Genomic DNA, 21,228 nt, shown 5'->3' with positions numbered 1-21,228 from the left:
GCTCAGCCTAAGCAGTACGTGCTTAAGGAAACAGAATCCAGCTGCTCTGTGCTTGGGATTGGAGGAAGGGGTGGGGACAGGCTGGTGGCATTGAGAGAGGGGCAGGTGGCTCTTTGAGCAAATAATTGTCTCCAAAATTAGAGAGGATGAGCTCAGCTGTTAAGATGACATCAGCCCCGGGCCTGCCAGCCCTCCTCAGCAGATGGACCCGGGAGATGGGCATGTTGTCACCTATGCATCCTCCAGAAGTCCCCCTCCTCATACCCCATGTCATCTTGTACTTTCAAGTGGGCAGGGCACCCAGCACAAGCCAGCTGGATGGGGTGCAGTCCCGGGCCGCCTGGTCACAATCAGTCACTCCTCTGAGACCGGACAGGCTTGCTGCTGGCAGGGCTGAAGGTGAGCTCACCCAGAGGAGCTGGGGCATGAAGGACGGTGGGGGGCTATCCTGCCAACCAAAGCTCCACCCGTCCTGCCATGCTGCTCCTGGGGCGGCCCCCATCTACCTCCTGCCCTCCTCATCCAGCTAAGTGGCTGGAGCTCCTCCTGGGAGCAGTGCTCCAGCCCCAGCCCCAGTCCCAGCCTCTGACAAAGCATATGGACTTGAGACTCTGAGGACCCAGGTCCTTCTCCTGCCTTGGCCACTCAAAAGCCACGTGACCATGAGCAGTTCTACCTTCCTAAGCCTCTGTTTCCACATCTCTGAAAAGGCGGATACTAGTGCCCACTTCCCCTGGCCCTGAGGTGGATGGGAGGCACCCTGTCAACATTCATAATGATGATGATGTTAATAACCATAGTAGCTAATACTTAAGCAATATTACCTCTGTCAGGCCCTGTCCAAAAACTTTGCATATATTAATTCATTTAATTCTCACAATTCATTTAATTCTACCCTATGAGGTAGGTACTGTTATTACCCCCACTTTACAGATGAAGATACTGAGGCATGAGGCAGTTAAGCCCCAAACTCAAGGTTGCATAGCTAGTGAGTATCCAAGCCCGGATTTGAGGCAGTCTGTGCCCCTAACCTCTACCTACCCTGGCTTTCTTGTGTATGAATGTTTCAAGTAGGTGCCTGCCCTATTCCAGGCACTCTAACCCTCATGAGGTTGTCTCAAATGGGCTTCCCATGCCCCCTGTTCTCCCAGGTACTCCCCATCCTCAAGAAGTCACCTGCCCACACCCATCACCACGGCCATGGCCCAGGATGCCTCCATTATGTCTGTCCTGGGGTTGTGGCAGCAGCCTCTGTGATGGTGCTCCCTGCTCGCCCACCTGTCCCCTCCTCTGACCTGTCCTACAAGTCACCAGTCTCCAGGGACAGTACCTCCACTACTTTGTCTTCCTATCACCACCCTCTCTAGCTAGCCAGATGTGAGCCCCGCACCCTTGTTCAGTGTTCTTGGTTGGTGAGTGCCTGCGTGCCAGCTGTGAAATGTTTTTAGTATCTTCCACAGACGTGAGCTGTGAGCCTATGAGCCCTGGCTACACCTGTGCATGTGGGTTTCTGATGACAGTCCACCAGGTAATGGGTCCCCTCTTGGATTAGCTGTCACTTTTAGATCTCCAAGTTTCCATTCTTCTCCATTACCTTCACACGAGCGGAAGACTATTGCCCTATTTTTGTATATTTTTCATTAATAGCCATGATGGAGGGGCTGCAGCTGGTGACCCAGTGAAGGAGCCCAGTTCATTCATTCATTCAACATCTCTGAGAAAATGATAGCAGGAGAGGTCCTGACTAGTTAGGCCTAAAAAATCCCTTCCCCAGGGCAAGAGGATGGTGACTTCTCAAGGTCACAGAGGGTCCCTTTCCATGACATTTTCTCTGCTAATGAACACAAGTGGCTCAGTTAAAGACTCCTGTTACACTGAGTTTGGAACCTACAGAAAACGTCTGAAAGATGAGAAAATGGGAAGGTTGGCAGCAGAGGGAGAGGCACGGGAAGAAGCTGTAGAGACCTGTGAGGTCCAGAGATCCCAGGACCCTGCACAGACACTGATTGTCACCTTCTTTTGCATTCAGGGACTCATGTGACAGTCACTGAGAAATCATTCTGTGCCAGGGACAGAAGAAGACACGGGCCTGCCCTTGAGGACTTTGAAGTCCAGCAAACAGATCTGCCTTTGCTGAGACTTGTTTCTTTCACTCAGTCCCAGGTAAAAATAAGGTTCCAGGAGCAACAGGGTTTTGTGCTCATTTGAGCTGACTGGGCAGGATAGAGTGAGTTTGTGAGCTTCACTCAACATCCTAGTCCAAGTCTCTGTGCAGAGGCTCCGGCCCTGGCAGGTGAAGGGCCGGCGTATTGGCTTCAGTTGCTTCAAGCCAACATTCAGCAAGGGCTAGACAGACACACAGGGCTATGGGTCACCTTCAGTGCCAAAGCCTGAGACACAAGTAGTTACTTAAGCACTTAATTAGCTGAGAGAACCTGTGGTTGTCCTCATCTAGGTGGTGGCAAAGTGTCCAGAGGGGTGGTCAGCTCTTGGCCATCAGACGTCCAGCTCCTGGATGTCTGCCCTTGGCCAGTCAGATCAAGGGTAAGTTTCTCTGTTCCCCTCGGACCCTGAACAGCTCTCCCAGGAGAGCTTCACAGGAATCTCAACCTGAGTCCTGAAGCAAGAGCACAATCAACTCTTGTGTAAATTCCAGATGGCAAATAATCTCTCTGTCAGACAGATAAGCTGCAGCTACCAAAGCTGCCCCTTCTGCCCTTCTCAATGACCCAGCAAAGGACACGTTGCGTCACATCACGTAGCCTCTGGCCCTTCGTCTGTGCAGCTAGAGCAGTGCAGCACAAGGGCCTCGCAGCCCAGCACACCTGGGCAGGTGTGCTCCACAGTCAGGGGCATATCTGCTCAGGGCTCACACAGTGGTTTCGCAGGGGATCATGCATCCCCCTAAAGGCTGTATCAGGTGTGGTCCCATTCACACCCTCGCCTCAGCCCCTCTTCCTGGGTTTTTCACTGTGAATTTGATATTTTGGGAAAGGCAGAACATCAGTGCTGGTAAGGGCCTTAGGGATATGTGATCCAGGGGCTCGTAATCCGGGGCACATGACCCAGAGAGTCCTTGAATGGGCTTTGGGGACCTGTGAACATCTGCAAGCTTCTGGGCATGCAGGCATGACTCTGCGTGATTTTTAGGAGAGAGGACTCGGCTCTCACTAGATCTCAAAAGGGTTCATGACCCACAGATTCAAGGACCCCTGAGTGTAACAGATGACTGATTAGCAGCAGAGCTGAAATGGAGCCCCCTATAAGTCCCAGGACACTAGTTCAGTACCCACAGTGGTGGGAGCAGTGACATCAGAAGGAGGACACTGGGCAGAAGGCCCACCACACCCCTGAGCTTTTATGCTTCCTGGGGCTTATCACATCTGGCACACACGGAAGAGGGCCTCCTTCACATATTAAAGGCACTATGTGACGTCTCTGGGCACACCTGTGACACAAGACCAATTGGAAAGCTGTCGCAAGGGTTGAATTCCGCCAGCCAACGCTGAAAGGCTTGGAAACCCATCCAGCCCACGGCAGGCTGAGCCTCCCTGATCCGAATTTCTGAATTCCACACCTGACCTCATGTGAAGGGTCACAATCAAAACTTGTTTCATGCACAAAATTATTAAAAATATTATATTAAATTACATGTAGTCTATATGTATAAAGTATATATGAAACATAAATGAATGTCATGTTTAGACCTGGGTCCCATCCCCAAGGTATCTCATTATGTATATGCAAATATTCCAAAATCTGAAAAAATTCAAGGTCAAAAATACTTCTGGTCCCAACCATTTCACATAAGGGATTCTCAACCTGCCCGAGATCTCCTGCTCTCTCCAAATAAGCTTACAAAGCCTGTATTCAAACCTGCTAGGATGGCTCCCTGTAGGAGCCCACCTGTCCGTCTTTCTGCTTATTTGATTAAACTCTCTTCCTCCAGGAAGCCTTCCTGGCAGAGCCTCCAGGAGGGCTCTCCATCCCATTCCTGTCGCTTCTCCCATAGCTTCTCAGCATCGCACTGGGCTGCCCTTCCCCAACTTGCAAGTGTGTGCCTGTCTCTCCCAGCACCGTGAGACTGACTTCAGAGCAGCCTCCCCTGGGGTGGCCCCCCAGCTTCTGCGTAAGGCTCATTTGTACTTGTGGGGAAGTGGGGGGGGTGCAGCATCAGCATTAGAGGGCGGAACTTTTGGCCAGACTGACAGACTGATAGGAGTGCACCTCTGATATCACTCAAGGGCAGTTTATTGAACATGCTGCAGGAATTCCGAGTCTGTAACTCAAGCAAAGGGGGAACTAGGCAGCGCTGCTCTTAGAAATATTTACACCAGGAGCCACAACTTCTAGGCTGGGCGGTATCACAGGGACAGGGGACAAGCTCCACTCATGAAACTCAGCTCATAGCAACAACAGTTGAGAGTCAGAAGCTTTGTAGGACACAGCTCCAGAGAGAGGACCAAAGACAAATCACATACCCACAGTCCTAACAAGAGGCAGCAGGATTATGCTGCCCTCCTCAAAAAGAACTGTGAATTTGACATTGCCTTTGGCGAAGAGGCAGTGACATGGCCTGGAAAGAGCACAGAGCTGGAGTCAGCCCAGCCTGAGGGGCTGACTGGGGCCGGTGCTGCAGCCTCTCAGGGCACCGGGGCTCCTTGTCTGTCCCAGAGATGCGGATTGCATCTTCCTTGCAGGACTGGGAGAGAAATAATGCGTGTGTCTGGCACATAGTAGGTGCTTAATTAATGGTATTAGCTGTCAATAAAGGAGGGGGGCCAGTGACACCAGATGGTAGGAAAATAACTTCTCCTTCATCTGGCTTTGTGAATTGGGTGCAGGTGGTCTGAGAAGGCGCACATTGTCTCCTGAGCAATGGAGTTGTCCTGCAGTCATTTCTGGTGAGGCTGGTAAAGGCTCTCTGACTCCTCACCTCCTGGTGTCCTGGTGGCAGGTCTCATTCCCCCCACCCCCCATGCCAGCAGGGAAAGCAAAGCCACTCAGACAGCTGCTAATTTGGCATGGGAAAAAGCTAGCCCCACCCCCTTCTCTCTCCAGGGATGATGACAGCTTCCTCGGGGGCCAAGCAGACAATTATGGCTTCAGCCTCCAAGCAAGGAAATAAGAAGTCCTAAGTCCACAAGGGATCTAATAGTGTCACTCAGAGCTTTAGAGTAAGGTAAGCCACAATGCAGAGAGCTGAGTGTGCTATAGACAGTTTTAAAACTCAAGGACCAAGATTTGGGCGCAGCAGACACGAGCAGTGGCAAAGTCATCTCTTCTTCCAGGTGCTGAGGTGAGTGGGGTCATGTCCTATTGGGTGGCTTTCCTGGCTGGGGTGCTGGCCGGGGTGCTCTTGCCCTTGGAGTCCTTGAAGTCTCCCCCTCGTGCCCCTTTGGTCTTGGTCTGCCCACTTCGGGTGCTGCTGGCACTGCCTGCCACCCTGCTGGCCCCGAGGTCAGCACCTGTGGAGCTGGGGTGGTAGCCATAGCTGCCGCTGCTGATGACAGCTGAAGAAGAAGAGCCAAAAGCAGATGAAGGAGACAGGATCAGCAGTGACAGCTCCTGTAACTGCTGTCCCAACAGCTTCCTCTAATCTGACACCTTATTCAGTCCCCACGATGCCCCTCAGTGATCAAGAGACACAGGGTGGGTTGACACCCTATCATGTGTCACACTCTGGATGACATGAGGCCCATAGAAGACAGACACAGCCCTGCCCTCCTGGAGACCCTGGGAAAATCCAACTCCCAGTCCTTTCTCCAGATGACACTGCCTCAGGGGACAGGTGGAAAGGGAAAGGGACAGTCATGGTCTCAGTCTCTGCTTCCACAGGACAGATCGAGAATGGCTTTCCTACGAGGACAGAGAACTGTCCCCGGGCAGGACAGAAACTTCTAGGTGGCATACTTTGCCCCAAGGTCCCCAGCTTCCCCCCCCAACCCCTCCCTCAAGACCTGAATACTCACAGATGCTCACAGAGGATGGGTTCTCACCAGACATCCTGTAAGTCAGAAAGTTGGAGAAGGATGAAATCTCAGGGAACATATGGATTTAGTGAAACCTTAATGGGCTCCAGCCTTAAATGCAGTCACTTTAATCCATCCATGTAACAACCCGAGAGACTGAGATTATAACTTCCACTTTACAGATGAGAAAATAACAGGCATGGAGACCTTAAGATGTTCACCACGACCCACAGCTGGCAGGTGGCTGAGAGCTAACCCCAGGCGCTCCTGAGCCCGGCCCTCTGCACAGCCCTGCACAGCCACCTGTGATTTGCGGCTCGTCTGACACCGTCTGCAGGAAGCTGCAGCTGAGCTCACAGTCAGGCCCCTGCATTCTTTGTGCTTCGTGCTGTCCTTCTCACCTCCCAGCCCTGGGTTGAGCCCCTCAGCCACTTTGGTCCCCTCTGCCCCACCCACCTGCACTCCTCGCCCTCCAGCAGCTTCCTGTAGGTGGCGATCTCCACGTCCAGGGACAGCTTCAGGCTCAGCAGCTCCTGGTACTCCCGCAGCATCCGCGCCAGCTCCTCCTTGGCCTGGTGCAGGGCGGCCTCCAGCTCATCCAGCTTGGCCCGGGCGTCCTTGAGGGCACAGTCCCCCCGCTGCTCGGCGTCAGCAATGGCCGTCTCCAGGTTGGCACACTGAAGGGCAAAAATGCAGAAACCATCAGAACAGAAAATAATTTCTAGATCTACAGGTTAAGCAGAACAACCTCCTCATTTTGCAGATGGGGCCCAGGGTGACAACAAGGGTGACATTGAGGAAGAGCTGCAAAGACAACACCAGAGCCCACCTCCCTATTTTCTATTGCAGATGGATGCCCAAAGGTATTGTCACAGGAAGCCACACTGGTCACATTTCAGGAGTGCAGGAAGAAATGCCAATATTTGCAAGGTAGTAGTGCCTGGGGCTGGAGGCACCTGTGTCTATGAATTCACAGTCCCCAGGTCCTGGAGCATCATGCCTGTTACCCCAGCCAGGGCGCCCTGCAGACAGCACACCAAGGGCCCCGCTGCGGCCAGCTTCCTGCTGCACAATGTCTCCCTAGCCGACACCTTCACCATTGGCAACCAGAGCGCATGCTTCTGGACTCTTCCGGCTCTGGGTGGGGAGGGTCTATTTGAACACCCCACAACCAGCCTGAAGGTGTGAGAGAGCCTTCCCTAAGAGCAAGAGGTAGTTACAGCATTAAATTGTAGTGACAACCTCAGAAACCGGGCTCTGATGACATCCCGGGCACTGTGATGCCAATAAACCGTATGTGTATGTGGGGGGGGGGGGGAGAAACGGCCCTCACAGAACTTGCAGATGAGCCGAAGGTGGAGTCTTGAAGCTGAGCCTGCATCCCCACGTCATCCCCTGTGGGGCACAGGGAGGAGCACAGGCAGCTCGGCTCCTCCCGATTGGCAATTCTATCCCTCTCAGAGTTGGCCTGATTCTTAGGGAGGTCACAGGAAGGATCCTCCTGCCCCCCAAATTGTCTCCCTACTGACACAGTTTAAGATTTACTGCTCTCAGATAAAACAGGGCACCAGCCAAAATGGAAATAGTACCATGGCACAGGGCAGGGGACCCCAGGGGGCTAGATCTATTGCTATGCCCCATCCTGAGAGTAGGAACATAGTGTGGCTACAGAGGCACCTGACTTGCACCCCTGCACCCCACACATGTTCTGTGTCCTGAGGGGCACAGGACATATCCTCAGAAGGACACAAGAAGGGGACATGGCGAAGGTTTGTTGGACACAGGAAGAGGCTGAGAAAGAAGAACCCAGGTTCCAGTGCTGGCTCCCCTCTCTCTCCCACTCAGCTCCCTCATCTACAACCTGAGGGTCAGAGCAACAGGCGTGAGTCTCAGCCCGATTCTGGGCAGGACGGCAGGGGCACCAAGACGGGAGGAAGGGGGGCTGAGGATGGCCCAGGACCCCTAAGCCAGGGTGGGAAGATTTGCTTTTTCCCAAAGGGTGGGCCAACTTCTGCATCCATAGGAGGCAGCTGAATCTTGGGGTTCTTTGTGGGGTACTGCCCACCTGCTTCTTCACGTTCCCGATCTCACACCGCAGCCTCTGAATGAGCCGGTTCAGCTCTGACATCTCATTCTTGGTATGCTTGAGGTCATCGCCGTGCCGGCTGGCCGCCAGCTGCAGCTCCTGGATCTGGTTCCCAGGGACAGGAAGTTGGTGCTGAGATGAGAAAGGGGATGATCCACACCTCCCACCCCCACAGGAGCACCAGAGTAGGGGCCCTGGAGGTTAAGGATTTTCTCCCTGAAGGCCCCAAAGGGTTTCACCCCAAAGCGGAGCTCGGCTACTCAGATCACTCCTAGACTCCTCTTCCTCTGAGAGGCCTTCCCACGAGCTCAGAACAGAGCTCAGGGCATCTCCCTTTTTCCCCAGCCCATCCATAGTTACTCTTCCATGTGCGACTCTTCCTCCACCCTGTAGCAACATGCTCCGATTCCTGCAAATGCGGTTGTTCTACAGTGGGAACACTCACTTCCGCCCTCCATCAGAGGCTCACCCTGCCTCTCTGAGGGATACGTCCATCCATACCACTCCCAGGATTTGTCTCTGATAGAATCAGAGTGTCACTGAACACTTGGTTAAGACCCCTCTTCCATTCAGCACAGAGGTGTCTCCTGCATTCACTGTGGAGTGACCCTCCCCAGGAACGGCGGGGCAGTGGGGGAGGGAGATCCGCCAAGTGCCCACCTTAGTCTGGTACAGCGCCTCAGTCTCGGCCTTGCTCTTCAGAGCAATGTCCTCATAGTGGACCCGGACCTCAGAGATGATGCTGTCCAGATCCAGGCTGCGGTTGTTGTCCATGGACAGGATGACAGAGGTCTCACTGGCATGAGTCTGGATCTGGGCGATCTCCTGTGTTGAGAGATGGGGACAGAGTCTGCCTCTGCCGGTCAGTCCCTGCTGGCATTTCTTGGAAGAGCAGGTGAAGCCCTCAGCTGGAAAGAGGCAGGGAGGGGTGGGGCATGGGAGTGTCCTTACCGCATCGTACAGACACTTGAGGAACTTGATGTCTTTGTCCAGAGAGTCAACTTTGGCCTGAAGCTCCACCTTGGCGGCATAGGCTGCATCTGCGTCCTGCCGGGGGCACCCAGAGCCACCAGTCAGCACGGCCATCATCCCATCAACCTGCCCTCACCCCCAAAGCCTCCTATATTTTGCCCACAAAGGGAAGCACATTGATGAACAGTTGTTCAATATCAATGCTGTCTCAGGCTCACTGGATCTTTGGGGGCAGGGAAAGGGGCACAGGCACTGCCCTTCCTCTGAGATGCCTGGAGGAAGCAAAGCCCAGAAAGGAAGTCGGTTTCCTCCGGTCACACAGGAAGGCTGAGCTAGACCAGACTTTCCCAATTCCCGGACTTAGTCCAGAATTCCGGCCTGACTGTCTCTGGCCTTGTCCCAGGTGTGTGTCCTTCCTCTCCAACTCGCTGGAGGCCAGGACTATGGCTCCACCCTCATCAGGCACCAGTGCCCTCCCTGGTGACCTGGGCGGAAGTCCTGGGGGAGTTGATTAGGATAGGGTGCAAGAGGTACCAGAGTCCAGGGTCTCTTCTCTCCCTCACCTTCTTGAGCACCACGAACTCATTCTCAGCTGCCGTGCGCCTGCTAATCTCCACCTCATATCTGTGGGCAGGAAAAGAAGATGGCGGAGCCCTCAGCCCTCTCGGACAAGGGACCTCCTCTTCCCACTGGCTGGGGAAGTGCTCCAGGTGCAGAGTCCCCAGCAAGGTCTCCAGGTGAGCACTAAGTGGCTGGTGACAGGAGTAAGACGTCCGCGGGGGGCCTTGCTGGCATCCCACTCCCTATATCCTGGGAAAATGCCCAGCTGCCTATTGGGCACCCCAAACCAGCAACAGAACCTTTCAGTGGGCAGCGAGCATAGGAACTTCTTCCTATCACCCAGGCAGAACGTTCTCATTAACAGAATAGGCCTTTTCCCCACAACCAGAGAAGGGGACATGAGCTCCTGACCCTGGAGCTTGCTCCCTCCCCTTCTAAAAAATAATGGCACAAAGATTAGCAGAGCCCAGAGCCACATGACCTGTGACCTTGTGGTGGCCCTGGCTCACCTCTTCTTGTAGTCCTCCACCAGGTCCCTCATGCTTCTCAGCTCCGAGTCCAGCCTCACCCTGTCCCCTGACAAGGTCTCCAGCTGCTTCCGCAGGCCACTGATGTAGCCCTCGAGGATGGGCTCCAGGTTCTTCTTACAGTTGTTCAGGTCCAGCTGCTGCAGCAGCTCCCACTTGGTCTCCAGCACCTGGTTCTGCTGCTCCAGGAAGCGCACCTGGAACCCAATGGACAGACAGACACCTGGAACTCTACTGGATGTTATCCTGCCCCATAGACTTGCACCGTTGACTCCCCAGTTAATAGATTTTTGTAAAGTCATCTTGCTGAAGTCCTGGCTACCCACCCTGGGCACCCCATGCAAATAAAACACTATACAAATGCTTGTTCCATGGCTTTCAGGACAACCAGTCGCTGCAAACTTTCTGAAGACAGAGATTCCTCAACTTTCTTCTATTGCCTGACCCTGGTCCCAGGAGACGTCCTTCCTGATCTCTCAGCTGAGTGTTTCTTCCTGTGCCATGAGCCTTTTCCTCTGAATAATGCTGGGTTCTGTTAGCCCTTCATGTTTGAGCTGGCGTGCTGTCCAGCTGTTCTCCAGAATCCCATCACTCTTCCTCAGATAAGCTGACGCTTTACTCAACTTCCCACCCTTCTCTGCAAGGTCGGCAAAGTAGACAGCTCATGCTTCTGTTCCTCTGCTGAACCTCCCTCACACATCTGTTCTTCTCCACAGAGGACCAAGAGCCTTCCCAAGGCCAGCTACACCTTTCCCTGAACAATGCCCAGTCCATTCCCCAGCAGCCTGGAAGTTGCTCAGACCTCACATGGCTGCCTTCTCCTCCTCCTATGCAACCCACCTTGTCGATGAAGGAGGCGAACTTGTTGTTCAGAGCCTTGATCTGTTCCCGCTCCTGGGTGCGCACTTTCTGGATCTCAGGGTCCAGCTCCACGTGGAGGGGGGCCAGGAGGCTCTTGTTGACAGTGACCTGGTAGATGCCTCCGGGTGGGCACAAGGATGGACATGCTGGCCCTAGGGCCACACTCCCAAACATGCTGCCAAAAAAGCCACTGGGCCGGCCTCCTCCATACCCAGAGCCATGCCTGAAGCTGTAACTTCCAGCCCGAACACCACCACCAGCCAAATTAAGAGAAATACGTCTATTCCCTCCGAAGTTGTAGAGGCTCCGACTGCTGAAGCCAGCCCCAGCCCCTTTGCCAGCTGCCCGGTAGGAGGCCAGGCTGCCCATGGCCGTCCGCGGCAGCACTGCTGAATGCACACTGAAGTTGCCCTTGTCACTCCCAGATTTGATGTTCAACTGTCGACTCATGGTGGGAAAGATGGAATTGACAGAGCCGGAGAAAAGTGGTCACCAAGGGACAGAGAACACACTGGTAGGACACCCAGAGTGCTGCCTCCTTTTATCCCTGCTGAGTCCAGGACACCGGAAAAGGGCGTCTCTCCCCTATCTCCCTTCCCCTGCTGAAGGTCCAGACCCATGGGCCATTTGTAGAACAGAGATCTCCAAGCCCTTCGCAGCAACAAAGCTCTTCTGATAGCAAGTGGAATATGCTGGCCTTGCAGACTACAGTGGGCTAATTCAGGTTTATCTGTGCTCCCTAATTAGGGACCTGAAGAGTTATCCCCTGCAGAGATCTTTCAGCTTTATTTTTCTAGTGCTTCCTCCCCTTTGCTTATCTGTCAGCAAGAAGGATAAATTCGGGCTTTATCCAGATAGAGCTCATCTGAAAACCCCAGGTTTCCTTCCAATAGAAACCATCTGTCTAGGACCCATTCTCGCTGAGGAGCTGGGGGTGTTTATGCCAGAGAAGGGAAGACTTGGAAAAGAGAAGATTTTTCTTGGGAAGGAATCTTCAAAGATCTGGACCCAAGAAAGGGCTCCTCTCTGGGTGATGATGAGGACCACAGCTGTCAAACAATGGAATGGAGCCCAGGAAAGAAGTGGGAAAGACCGTGTGACTCTGCATGGTCCCTGGTCCCCTGGCCAGGGATATGTCTGGGGCTTTCTGTATTGGACAGGCCCTGGGTTGTGGTCACCTTGAAGTTGCCCTTCCAACCATGAGGACCTCTTCAGTAGCTGGCATTTCCTTCAGTTGGATTCTTCTCTCCTGTACAAGATTATCTGTCCTATCCCAGGAGTTTGGGCAGGAGCTGGGGAAATAGCCTGTGGCTGAAGCCACCAAGGGACAGGAACCCATGAGTTTCCCTCCCACATTCAGGGTGGGTTCTGATGAGCAGTTTCCTCATCACTTCAGGGAGCCAATCGATTTTGGAACAGGAAGTATCAACCCTTTAAGAGCTCAGGTAGTCCTGGTAAAGTGGAGTGTTAAAAAATGATTTCCAAACTATGAATCTTGCAGCTGCCCTAATGCACGGCTCCAACCACTTCCTATAACTAATTTGGGAGGCCTTGCCTGTCCGGATCAGGCAGAGGGTGGTAGACATCTGCTTCTGCTGCTGGGGAGGAGAGGACAGAAAGATGAGCCTGAAAGAGGGAGCGGGAGGCTGAGGCCCGGAACCAACCTCCAAGGACTCTCCCCTTCGTAGAGCGCTTTCTTCTCAGCCCCTAAGGCAGCAGCGGAAGGTCCTTCTTCCGGGATACTGTCCTCCAGCGTTCCTGACAAGGCCTAGTCTTGGGGCCCAGGCTGGCATAATCAAAGTGCTTGCTTGTGGTTTTCTGAGCCACGCTACCAGCACAGCAACAGATGTAAAGTTAGCTGGGGTGCTGCCTCAGGTGCTGGTGTGTGAATGGCAACAAATGGAGAAAGTTCCTTGACCTGGGGATGACCACAATAGGGCCAAGCCCCCAGGAAACCTGCAGACCAATGAGAGGAATGTCCATAAAGAAGTTGATCCTGGACCAAAGCTCCAGAATAAAAAAAAAGTGCGTTATGAATAATGGAGCAGAGGTGTGCTGAAGAATGGCTAAATGCAGGGCTCTCGGGGACCTGCAGGAGGCTGGGCTTATTATATCCCCAGTAGGGCTCACCAACGGGCTGGCTCAGAGCAGATAGATGCCCAGGAGTGGAGGGGCTTGGGGTGTTCCTTACAGGAATTGTAGCAATAGTGGCAACAACAATAGCAGTTGTAGTAACAATGACAGTAGTAACAGAAAAAGTGAAGTCTTATTATTCACCTTACACATGCCAGGCTTGTTCCAAGCACTATCCAGGATGTCTAATATAACCCTCATGTTACTAACTTCATTTACAGTGAAGAAACTGAGGTTTTGAGACCTTAAGGAACTTGCTCAAAGTCACTCAGCTAGTAAATGGGCTGGGCCTGGAATTCAAGTGCGTCTGGGTTCAAAGACGGTGTTCCTGACTATCATGTTACATGCTAGAGATGAAAGTTTGTGGCAAAGATGCAAAAACTTTCTGATGCATGCGGGTGCCACGGGGCCAAGTCCCTCCTGCCTGTATTTCTATCATGTTTTGGAGACAAGGATGCTATGAGCAGAAGGGGAGATTGCCACTGAGCCAAGGGCTTGTATAGGTGTTTGCCAAAGATTAGACACTGCTCTAGGGTTCAGAGAGAAAATCGGCCTAAATAAAGATGGGCAGAAGGAAGGAAGATACTCAGTTTCATGAGGGGCTATGTTATTTTAGAATTTCCGGTAGCCAACTCTTTACTCAGCCTGGCTGAGGGTGAGTCCCAATCTGATGGGACAGCTGGGCCTCTTCTTAGGGACCTTAACAAAAGAGAACTTACAGAGCAGGAAAGCAAGGCACAAGGGTGGATCCTCAAGGCTGCGGGACACTTAGGGTCAACCAGAGCAAATTTTTAGATGCCCATAGAAATGCTGCAGAATCAGCTGAGCCCCGGCATTCTCAGAAGTGAGGGGTTGGGCAGGGGTCCCAGCACCCTTTGTGTTCATTCCAGAACATTCCCTGAGTGCCTCCAATGAACCAGGGCTGTGCTGGAAACTGGTCAGTAAGGGTATAAAGATGGAGATGGAAGTGATGATGGTGGAGGCTGTGACAGAAAGGTGGAGGCAGAGTGGAATTTCCTGACAAGAGTTTTGTGATCATGGCTGCACAGAAGTGCCCCTCCTAACCGGTTCCTAGGAAACCTAATTGCAGGGGAATTGTCTTTGACCCACTCAGCCGGATCTCTCTGACAGTTCCAGCCTTACTGTGCTGGAAACCCTTTAATTAGTCCTCACACTCCACCCCCTGGTCTCTGAGTTCATCGCCTAATGAGTGTCCCCAGGCCTGAGGAGACAGATTCATTCAATAAGTATAACCCTGAGTGCCTACTGTGTGCGCAGCTCTGGGCCGGAGACTGAGGACGTGTCTGAGCACCCTCCTCCCCCTCCGGGAAATTAAGTGACCTGGAGAAGATGAAATATAAGCCCATGGAAATTGTTTTGCTGTTGTTATTGTACTTTTAACTCTATCTGCTTGTATCGGATTGTGTGCTTGAACGAATGACTCAGACAAGCTGTTATTGAAATTCTGATGTCTTTTTAAAAACAGAATTAAAAGGCACACAAAAATCTAAGTTTTGTTTACCATAAGTCTTCTCCAGCCTTGAATTAAAAAACAGAGTAAAAGAGAGGTTGAGCTCCCGGGGGCAGGGGTGGGGTACAGGCATACGGCATTCCTGAGGCACTGGGAAGCCCCGGATCACAGGAAAAGCTGTGACTCTTGGGGAGCAGAGACAGGGGCAAAGATGGAGGAGCAGGCCTCTGTGGCTCACTCTCCCCACAGATGGTGTGGAACCATGTGAGGGTCCTAAAGAAACACATTCTTTTTTTTTTTTTTTTTTTTTTTTGGCCGGGGCTGGGTTTGAACCCGCCACCTCCGGCATATGGGACTGGCGCCCTACCCGCTGAGCCACAGGCGCCGCCCAAGAAACACATTCTTGAGGCCAGTGCTTTAGGTTAAGAATAGGTCACATGTTGCAGGAGAACTGGGGGGATACAGGCACCTCAGAGAGCCTGAGGGAGCGAAGTCCATCATGCCACAATCTCCCACCGTCTTCCTGGAGGGTGAGGATCTCATTCTTCAGAGTACATCGTGCAGGAGTGAAATAGAAAGCAGAGTCTAGAATAATCTCAATGCACAGAACCGAACCCATGTCAGTCTGGTTTGCAGATGAATAAAGAAGGTCATTTTTCTCTAGCCCTTTGGACTTGACTGCTCCTAGGCACAGAACAATAGTCAAAGGACCCAGGTTATATAGATAAGGTCATTAAGGGAGTGAGGAAGAAGCTTGAACAAACTCTTGAGTTAACTTGGAGTTAACAAGATTAGGAACAAATCACAGCACCTTAGCACTAGAGAGGAGCTGAAACTGAGTTATCTGATTTCCCTTTAAAAATGAGCTCAGTGCAGAAACTTAACATCCTCTGCCTGTCTGAACCAGTTTGAAAGAAGCTTGTTTTTCCATCCTTGTCCAAAGTTAGCCAGCTCAAGCAGCAAAGCTGGTCGGCTTTCCTCCCCTTCTCTCCACACCCTCTCCCACACTCCCCGCCTGCCCATGGAGTGCCAGGTCTGACAGCAGGTGGGCTCAGCAGCACTGGAGAGGAGGCAGAGCCCGCTGCCGCGCCAGGGCTCGGGCTGCAGCTGAGTGGGAGAGGGTGCGAGAGTGAAGTAGAGAGTTCAGTGTTCAGAGAAGGCCAAGGGACAACTCTGAGGGCAGAAAAGTAGGGAACATGCCCTAGAGAAGATGATTGGGAGTGACTAAGTACCACTTTGCAGGGTACTCAACTAACTCAGTTTCCCAGGCTGAGCCACTTTCCAGGACTGTCAGTGCTACAGCCTGGACAGTTCTGGGAAAACCCAGAAAGCCGATCACCCGAGCATCACCCACCATGCTGCAGAGTAGAGCCCCAGACTCTCCAGGACATGGCAGGGGTCATGAACGTCCCATCTAATGCCAGTGGCTAAGCACTCAGTGGTCTGACTCCACCACTACAAGATCCCTTTTCCTCACACACACTCCTGTTAATAGAAAACCCTCAGATGATTAGAGAAAACAGGCATCTGGGTGACATCAATTGAAACTCAATTCCAACCACACTCACTAAGGGCTACTCTATCACAGGCCCCGCGCTAAGAAAAATCCCGGACGGGAGTCAACATTGCCACAATTCCCATTACTTGGTGCCATGTGAGGGCAGACGACACGGTAAGCAAGATTCTAGTTATTAAAGACCTGGCAGAGGATGTTTAGTGACCTGAGATGTCACTTGTGATGGCTACTGGTCTCTTGGAACTCTCTACCCGCACCTCTCCAGGTAAACGTGGAGGAACCGAATCTCTGCAGACAGCTTCTCTGAGCCTTCCCTCCTTCCTCTCCCCAGCATTGGGGTCTCCTTCCTCCTCTTTGCACAGCCAAGCTTAGGAGGGGCATGTCCCACCCTTCCCACATCAAGAGAGAAGCATCAGAGCAGTTTAACCAAGTAGTTGCTGGGCCCAGACCAGGCTTTTATGCCAGTTAGATAAAGCGCCACTTCCTCTGGGCAGGTCAGCCCTTTGCCAGAATGCATGGTGGATTCCAGCTCTTTCTTGCCCTTCTCCATGCCCTAGTGCAGGGCACCACCTGCACATCCCTCCAGGGATGCCCTTGGGGCCTGTCTAAACCTCCGGGTAGGCAGGTATGATGTGGGTGAGTTGGAGTCTCTGGTCAGAATTCTCCCTCCTACACAAAGGCAGCTCGCCAGAGTCTCCTGGCTTCTCCCTGAGCTCTCGCCTGCTCCCCCAGGGCTGCCAGGTTCTGTCTTCCAGATCCATCTCTTTTCCTCTCTGAGGCCCCCTGGGGAAAGGATGGTCCCTCAGCTCCCACCTCCCCAGCACCCTTGGGCTCTGTCCACTGGAAGTCTGCCCGGCCCAGGTGTTCTCTGGCTGAGATAGCTACAGACGAATTCCCATTTTCCCAGCCCGGGGGTCCTTCTGCCTTCAGCACATCCTGGATTGGGTCTCACTGAGTCCTTGTTCTTGTTTCTCTCTTCTCCCACTCTGCTCCCTGGGCTTTCACGGCTGGATGGGCCTCAGCCCTTCACTGTGCATCCATCACTCTTGTTCTTTTTCTCTTCTTTTTTCTTAAAGAAAAGCTCTCTGAACTCTTTACAGCTCCACCCACTGCCTACCTAGTCATCTCAGGAAGCTTTTCTATCAGCTTGAAGGCACACAGGTATGTTGAGACAAGACCCATCCTGCTCCAGGAAGGACACGTTTCTTATATTTGTTCATTTTTAAATTCCACCAGGAACCCACCTGGGTATAGTTTGTCTATCTCCTTACCTCCGCCCCCTCTATCTCTCAGCCACTTCTGGAAGAAGTTTGTAAGATATTTTCTGACCCCTAGTCCTCCTTATTACGTGACTCTTTTTTTGAAAGAGAACAGAGAGGCTGGGGGAAATGCCCAGTCTTTTGATCTTGACTGTGATGCTTGATCCGTCTCTTCCTCTGCTCATTTGCAAAGCAAACAAGCCAGCTGGCAGTGGGCCGTAATTAAGCCCCATCATCATTAATGACATGCTCCCTATCTCCCATCACTTCACTACAAAGCCCATCCAAACAGGAAGCAGAAACCCAGCCCCACCCATTCCTGTGAAGATGTGGAGCCAGGCCAGGCCCTCCCTGTGCACACATCATAGCTGAGCCTGCCGGGCCCTGGGGAAGGGTCCAAGAAGGGACAGGGAAAGGGGACAAATACCTAGGCAGGCAGAAGCACTAGGGCCTAGATCACTGTGTAAGGTGTGGGGATTGGGAGGAAAAATGTAAAAATAGGACATCAAGAAATAAATATAAGAAATAAGATGTGGATGCTTTAGGAGAAGGAGCTAGGAAAGGCTGGGACAATGGGGGGACAGGTTGGCACTGAGGGGTGGGGCTAAGAACAGAGAGAATAGAAGAAGAATGAGCCCCAAGGCTGGAGGTTGAACTGAGTCCTCCAGAGTGCCCCAGCCTGGGGGTGACAGAGGAAGGTCACCTGCTGGGTATGGGGGACCTTCTCACTGCTGTGGAGTGAGGGGCCCTGCATACCACCCCGCAGGATGCAAGCCTGCCATGGAAGTAGAGCCTGGGTGTGACAGGGGAAGGTCGCCTGCAGGGTATGGGGGACCTTCTCACTGCTGTGGGGTGAGGGGCCCTGCACACCACCCCCCAGGATGCAAGCCTGCCATGGAAGTAGAGTTTGGTCAGAGAGTGAGCTCCTCTGGCTGGAGCTGAGACCACAGCTTCGCCCCTTTGGAAAGTCCTGTCCATCCTCCCCTGTAGAGAAAGAGGCAGAAGAAATTGGCACCAGGAGACCAAGTCCCCACCTCCAGTGTCACGGACCCCCACCGAGGCAGGTGGGCTTTTATGGTGGGCTACCAGGTGTGACATGTAGCTGTGGATTCGGTGCCAATCCAAGAGTGGGGGGAATGGTGCACCCCGGGGAGAAAGCCAGCTGGAAGTAAGAGCAGTGACCACAGGGACAGGACACATTGCCTCCCAGCTGAGAGAAAAGGAACCGGGGCAGCACGGATCCAGGGTGGAGGCTGCACGTCACAAGAGGGTGCCAAGGAGCGAGCTTGGCGGAACAAGCAGCCATGGGAGAGAACCTTCTGGAAGGGGATGTGGGCTGGGAGGGCCGCGGAGGAAGCCGTGGGACTGGGACACGGCACACCTCCGGGCCGGAGGGAGCTTGCACCTTCTAACCCATTTCATCCCACGCCGACCTCGGGAGGTTAAACCTCTTTCCCACTTTACAAATGAGAAACCAAAAAAGTAGAGAAACAGAGTTGCCAGAATCACAGGTAAAAGTGGCAAAGCAAACCAACAGAAGGATCCAGGTCCACTCCAAGTGTGTGTCCTTCCACACTGGACCACTTCCAAGGCCCCCTCCCACCCCGGTCCACCACACGCTGGCTCTAGTCCCAAGGTGTGAGCAGCTGCAATCCAGCGCTTGGTACTGAATCTGGAGTTCCAGAAAGAAAGATCTGGAATCCCTGAGAGCTGGGCCTAAAAGGAATAGCTCAGCCTTCTGGGGGATGGCAGATTGGAAGCAAAAAAGAAGGATTTCGGGGATGAGCCTCCAAAGAGGGTCTGCATCTAAGCAAGGGGAATTGGTGCAGAGGAGTCGCCCGAGGAAGAGCATCAGGGAAGGGGATGGCAGGTGGTCTGCAGGGACTGAGGGACCCGCAACATCTCTGTTGGTCCTGGAAGCACCTGCCGAACGTGAATGCGGAGACTGAGAGGCGGTGCAAAATGAATGTCCTTCCTGCGGTTGTCACTCTGAAGGTGGCAGAAGTAGTGGAGCTTACTGGATGGGAGAGTGGAGGCAGCTGCCAATACCTAAGAAGTATTTAGGAAGCTCCCTGTCTCCAACAGCTCATGTCCCTTTTACCTCCTTCTCCAGGAAGCCATCCTAAGTTGTCTGTGTTGAACTCTGATGCCTTCCTTCCTTCCTTTCCTGTGGCTGTGCCTTACCAGTGCCTCCCTGCCTGGATCGTCCACTTCATGAGAAAGAAAAGCTTCTCAGAGGACCCTTCCTGCTACCTGGCAGGGCTTGCAACCCATGCACTGGGGCTCGCTGACCCCGAGGACCTCTACACCCCGAGGACCTCCGAGATTCTCGGGCACCCATTGAGAAAGAGCTGTCTGAAGCTAGAGATGAGGAGGTTTAGGCAGTGCTAACGGCAGCAGGAGCCCCTGCCCCCTCCCCGCTCCTGTGAGAGGAGAAGTCAGGGAGGAGGGGGGGAGGAGACAGGAGCCACCACCACGGGCGGCTGGTGCCAGTCTGGACATGGCAGGGAGTGAAACAGCACCCCCTCTCCTACCTGGGCAGTTCTGCCTGGGGGCGGGCAGGCAGGGCCTCAGAGGCCATCTAAGACCATCTCTCACCATGCCCACTGCAGGGAAGAGTCTCCTCCAGGCCCACGGGGATGGAAGGTGCAGTATCCGGGGCAGATGGCAGAGGGCAGTGTGTGCGCAAAGTAGATGCAGGGAGGAATTTGGGGCATTTTTTTTTCTCTGCATGGAAATGAGCTTGAACATGTGGGAAGCTGACAGGACATGGTGTGGGTATGTAGGTCTCCAGTCCAGATCCTGCTGGTCACCCGTGCTGGGACCCGGGGAAGATAACTCAGCCCTCTGTGAGTTTGTCTACTTGCCTATAGAAGGAGGTGTTGGTGTGGAGGGAGGTATCAGGCAGGCAGCTCTAACTTTCCTTCTCATTTAATGCTTAATAACTTCATGGTTCCAGCTGCAGGGACCAGAGTCCATAGGAACAACAGAAGTGGCATTTCAGCCAGGCCACAAAGGGCAGGCACGCTTTCAATAAACAGGCAATGGACACTTGAGGTTGAGAAAATACTATTTGCAAAGGCCCATGAGTATGAAAATTTGATGTGCTGGGGAGAGGCTGGCGAGTAAGGGAGGGAAGGATGGGGAGGAGGAGGGCAGTCTGGATGCCACCTTCAAATGGGCGCATGCCTGAAAGATGATCTGACCCTTAAGGATTTTGCTGACATCACCTGTGCTAACTGACTCTGAGAAACTAACATTTTTGCAGAAACACATACACACACCTGAAAGAGCACCCTTGAATCTGTGGCCTTTTACTGAATTGTTCCCCAGAGCAGTTGACACTACTCAATATCATATTGTATTCTATGCTGTTAGGTACATATTTTTTCTCTTCTCTCTAGACCGTAAGCTCTGCGAGGGCAGGGTCTATGCCAATTTTGTTTATTCTGGTATTCCTGGTCCCTAAACAACACCTGGCTCACTAAATATTTGTGAAATGAGCCACTACTTTACGTACACAATAGACAGAGGCGCACCCATCGGCGTGCACACACGCGGGCCTCACGTGTCAGGGTGGAAGAGAAACTGGCTACAAGAGGAAAACAGGGCCACTGTGGGGGAACTAGACTAGTGTCAGGAGAGTGAGGAGGTGAGGAAAAGAGGAGACGCCCACGCCAACCCAGGCAGTGAGTGTGGGAGACTGGCGAAGCTCTGGACATCCTGGCACATCTCTCTGTGGCAGGGGAACGACATCTCACAGGGCTGTTTTTGGGAACCGAGAACACAGGACACATAAAGCCTGCCGGGCAGCAACCTCGAGAATGAATCTCAGCCATTTACCAGGATCGCCTGTCACCCAGTGCCCAC

At 53.0% G+C, this 21,228-nt stretch overlaps 1 protein-coding gene across 2 annotated transcripts; it reads right to left on the bottom strand.

The window, feature by feature from the left end:
- Window positions 1-4,254: 4,254 nt before the first annotated feature.
- KRT74 (keratin 74) lies at window positions 4,255-11,676 on the bottom strand. 2 transcript variants are annotated; one of them, XM_053557918.1, is made up of 9 exons: window positions 10,959-11,676; window positions 10,101-10,315; window positions 9,594-9,654; window positions 9,010-9,105; window positions 8,719-8,883; window positions 8,038-8,190; window positions 6,429-6,649; window positions 5,973-6,007; window positions 4,255-5,513 (listed from the first exon to the last, which is right to left on the bottom strand). In XM_053557918.1, the coding sequence occupies exons 1-9, from the start codon at window positions 11,427-11,429 to the stop codon at window positions 5,317-5,319; spliced, it is 1,614 nt and encodes a 537-aa protein (XP_053413893.1). In that variant the 5' UTR covers window positions 11,430-11,676; the 3' UTR covers window positions 4,255-5,316. The 2 variants fall into 2 exon arrangements, with proteins under 2 accessions (XP_053413893.1, XP_053413894.1); XM_053557919.1 differs by having other exon boundaries at window positions 8,038-8,163.
- Between the last annotated feature and the right edge of the window lie 9,552 nt (window positions 11,677-21,228).

Source organism: Nycticebus coucang, chromosome 12 (genome assembly GCF_027406575.1).
Source record: "Nycticebus coucang isolate mNycCou1 chromosome 12, mNycCou1.pri, whole genome shotgun sequence".
Classification (NCBI taxonomy): domain Eukaryota; kingdom Metazoa; phylum Chordata; class Mammalia; order Primates; family Lorisidae; genus Nycticebus; species Nycticebus coucang.
Note: the sequence above shows the minus strand (reverse complement) of the source record. Positions and strands in the feature narration are given on the sequence as shown.

What these genes read in the sequence shown, in the direction of transcription:
- KRT74 (XM_053557918.1), bottom strand. Translation starts at nt 11,429, where the DNA reads ATGAGTCGACAGTTGAACATCAAATCTGGGAGTGACAAGGGCAACTTC. An exon ending in TCGCCTCCTTCATCGACAAG is followed by an intron (nt 10,316 to 10,958) that starts GTGGGTTGCATA and finishes ATTGGGTTCCAG; the next exon opens with GTGCGCTTCCTGGAGCAGCA. An exon ending in AGGCGCTGTACCAGACTAAG is followed by an intron (nt 8,191 to 8,718) that starts GTGGGCACTTGG and finishes TTCTCATCTCAG; the next exon opens with CACCAACTTCCTGTCCCTGG.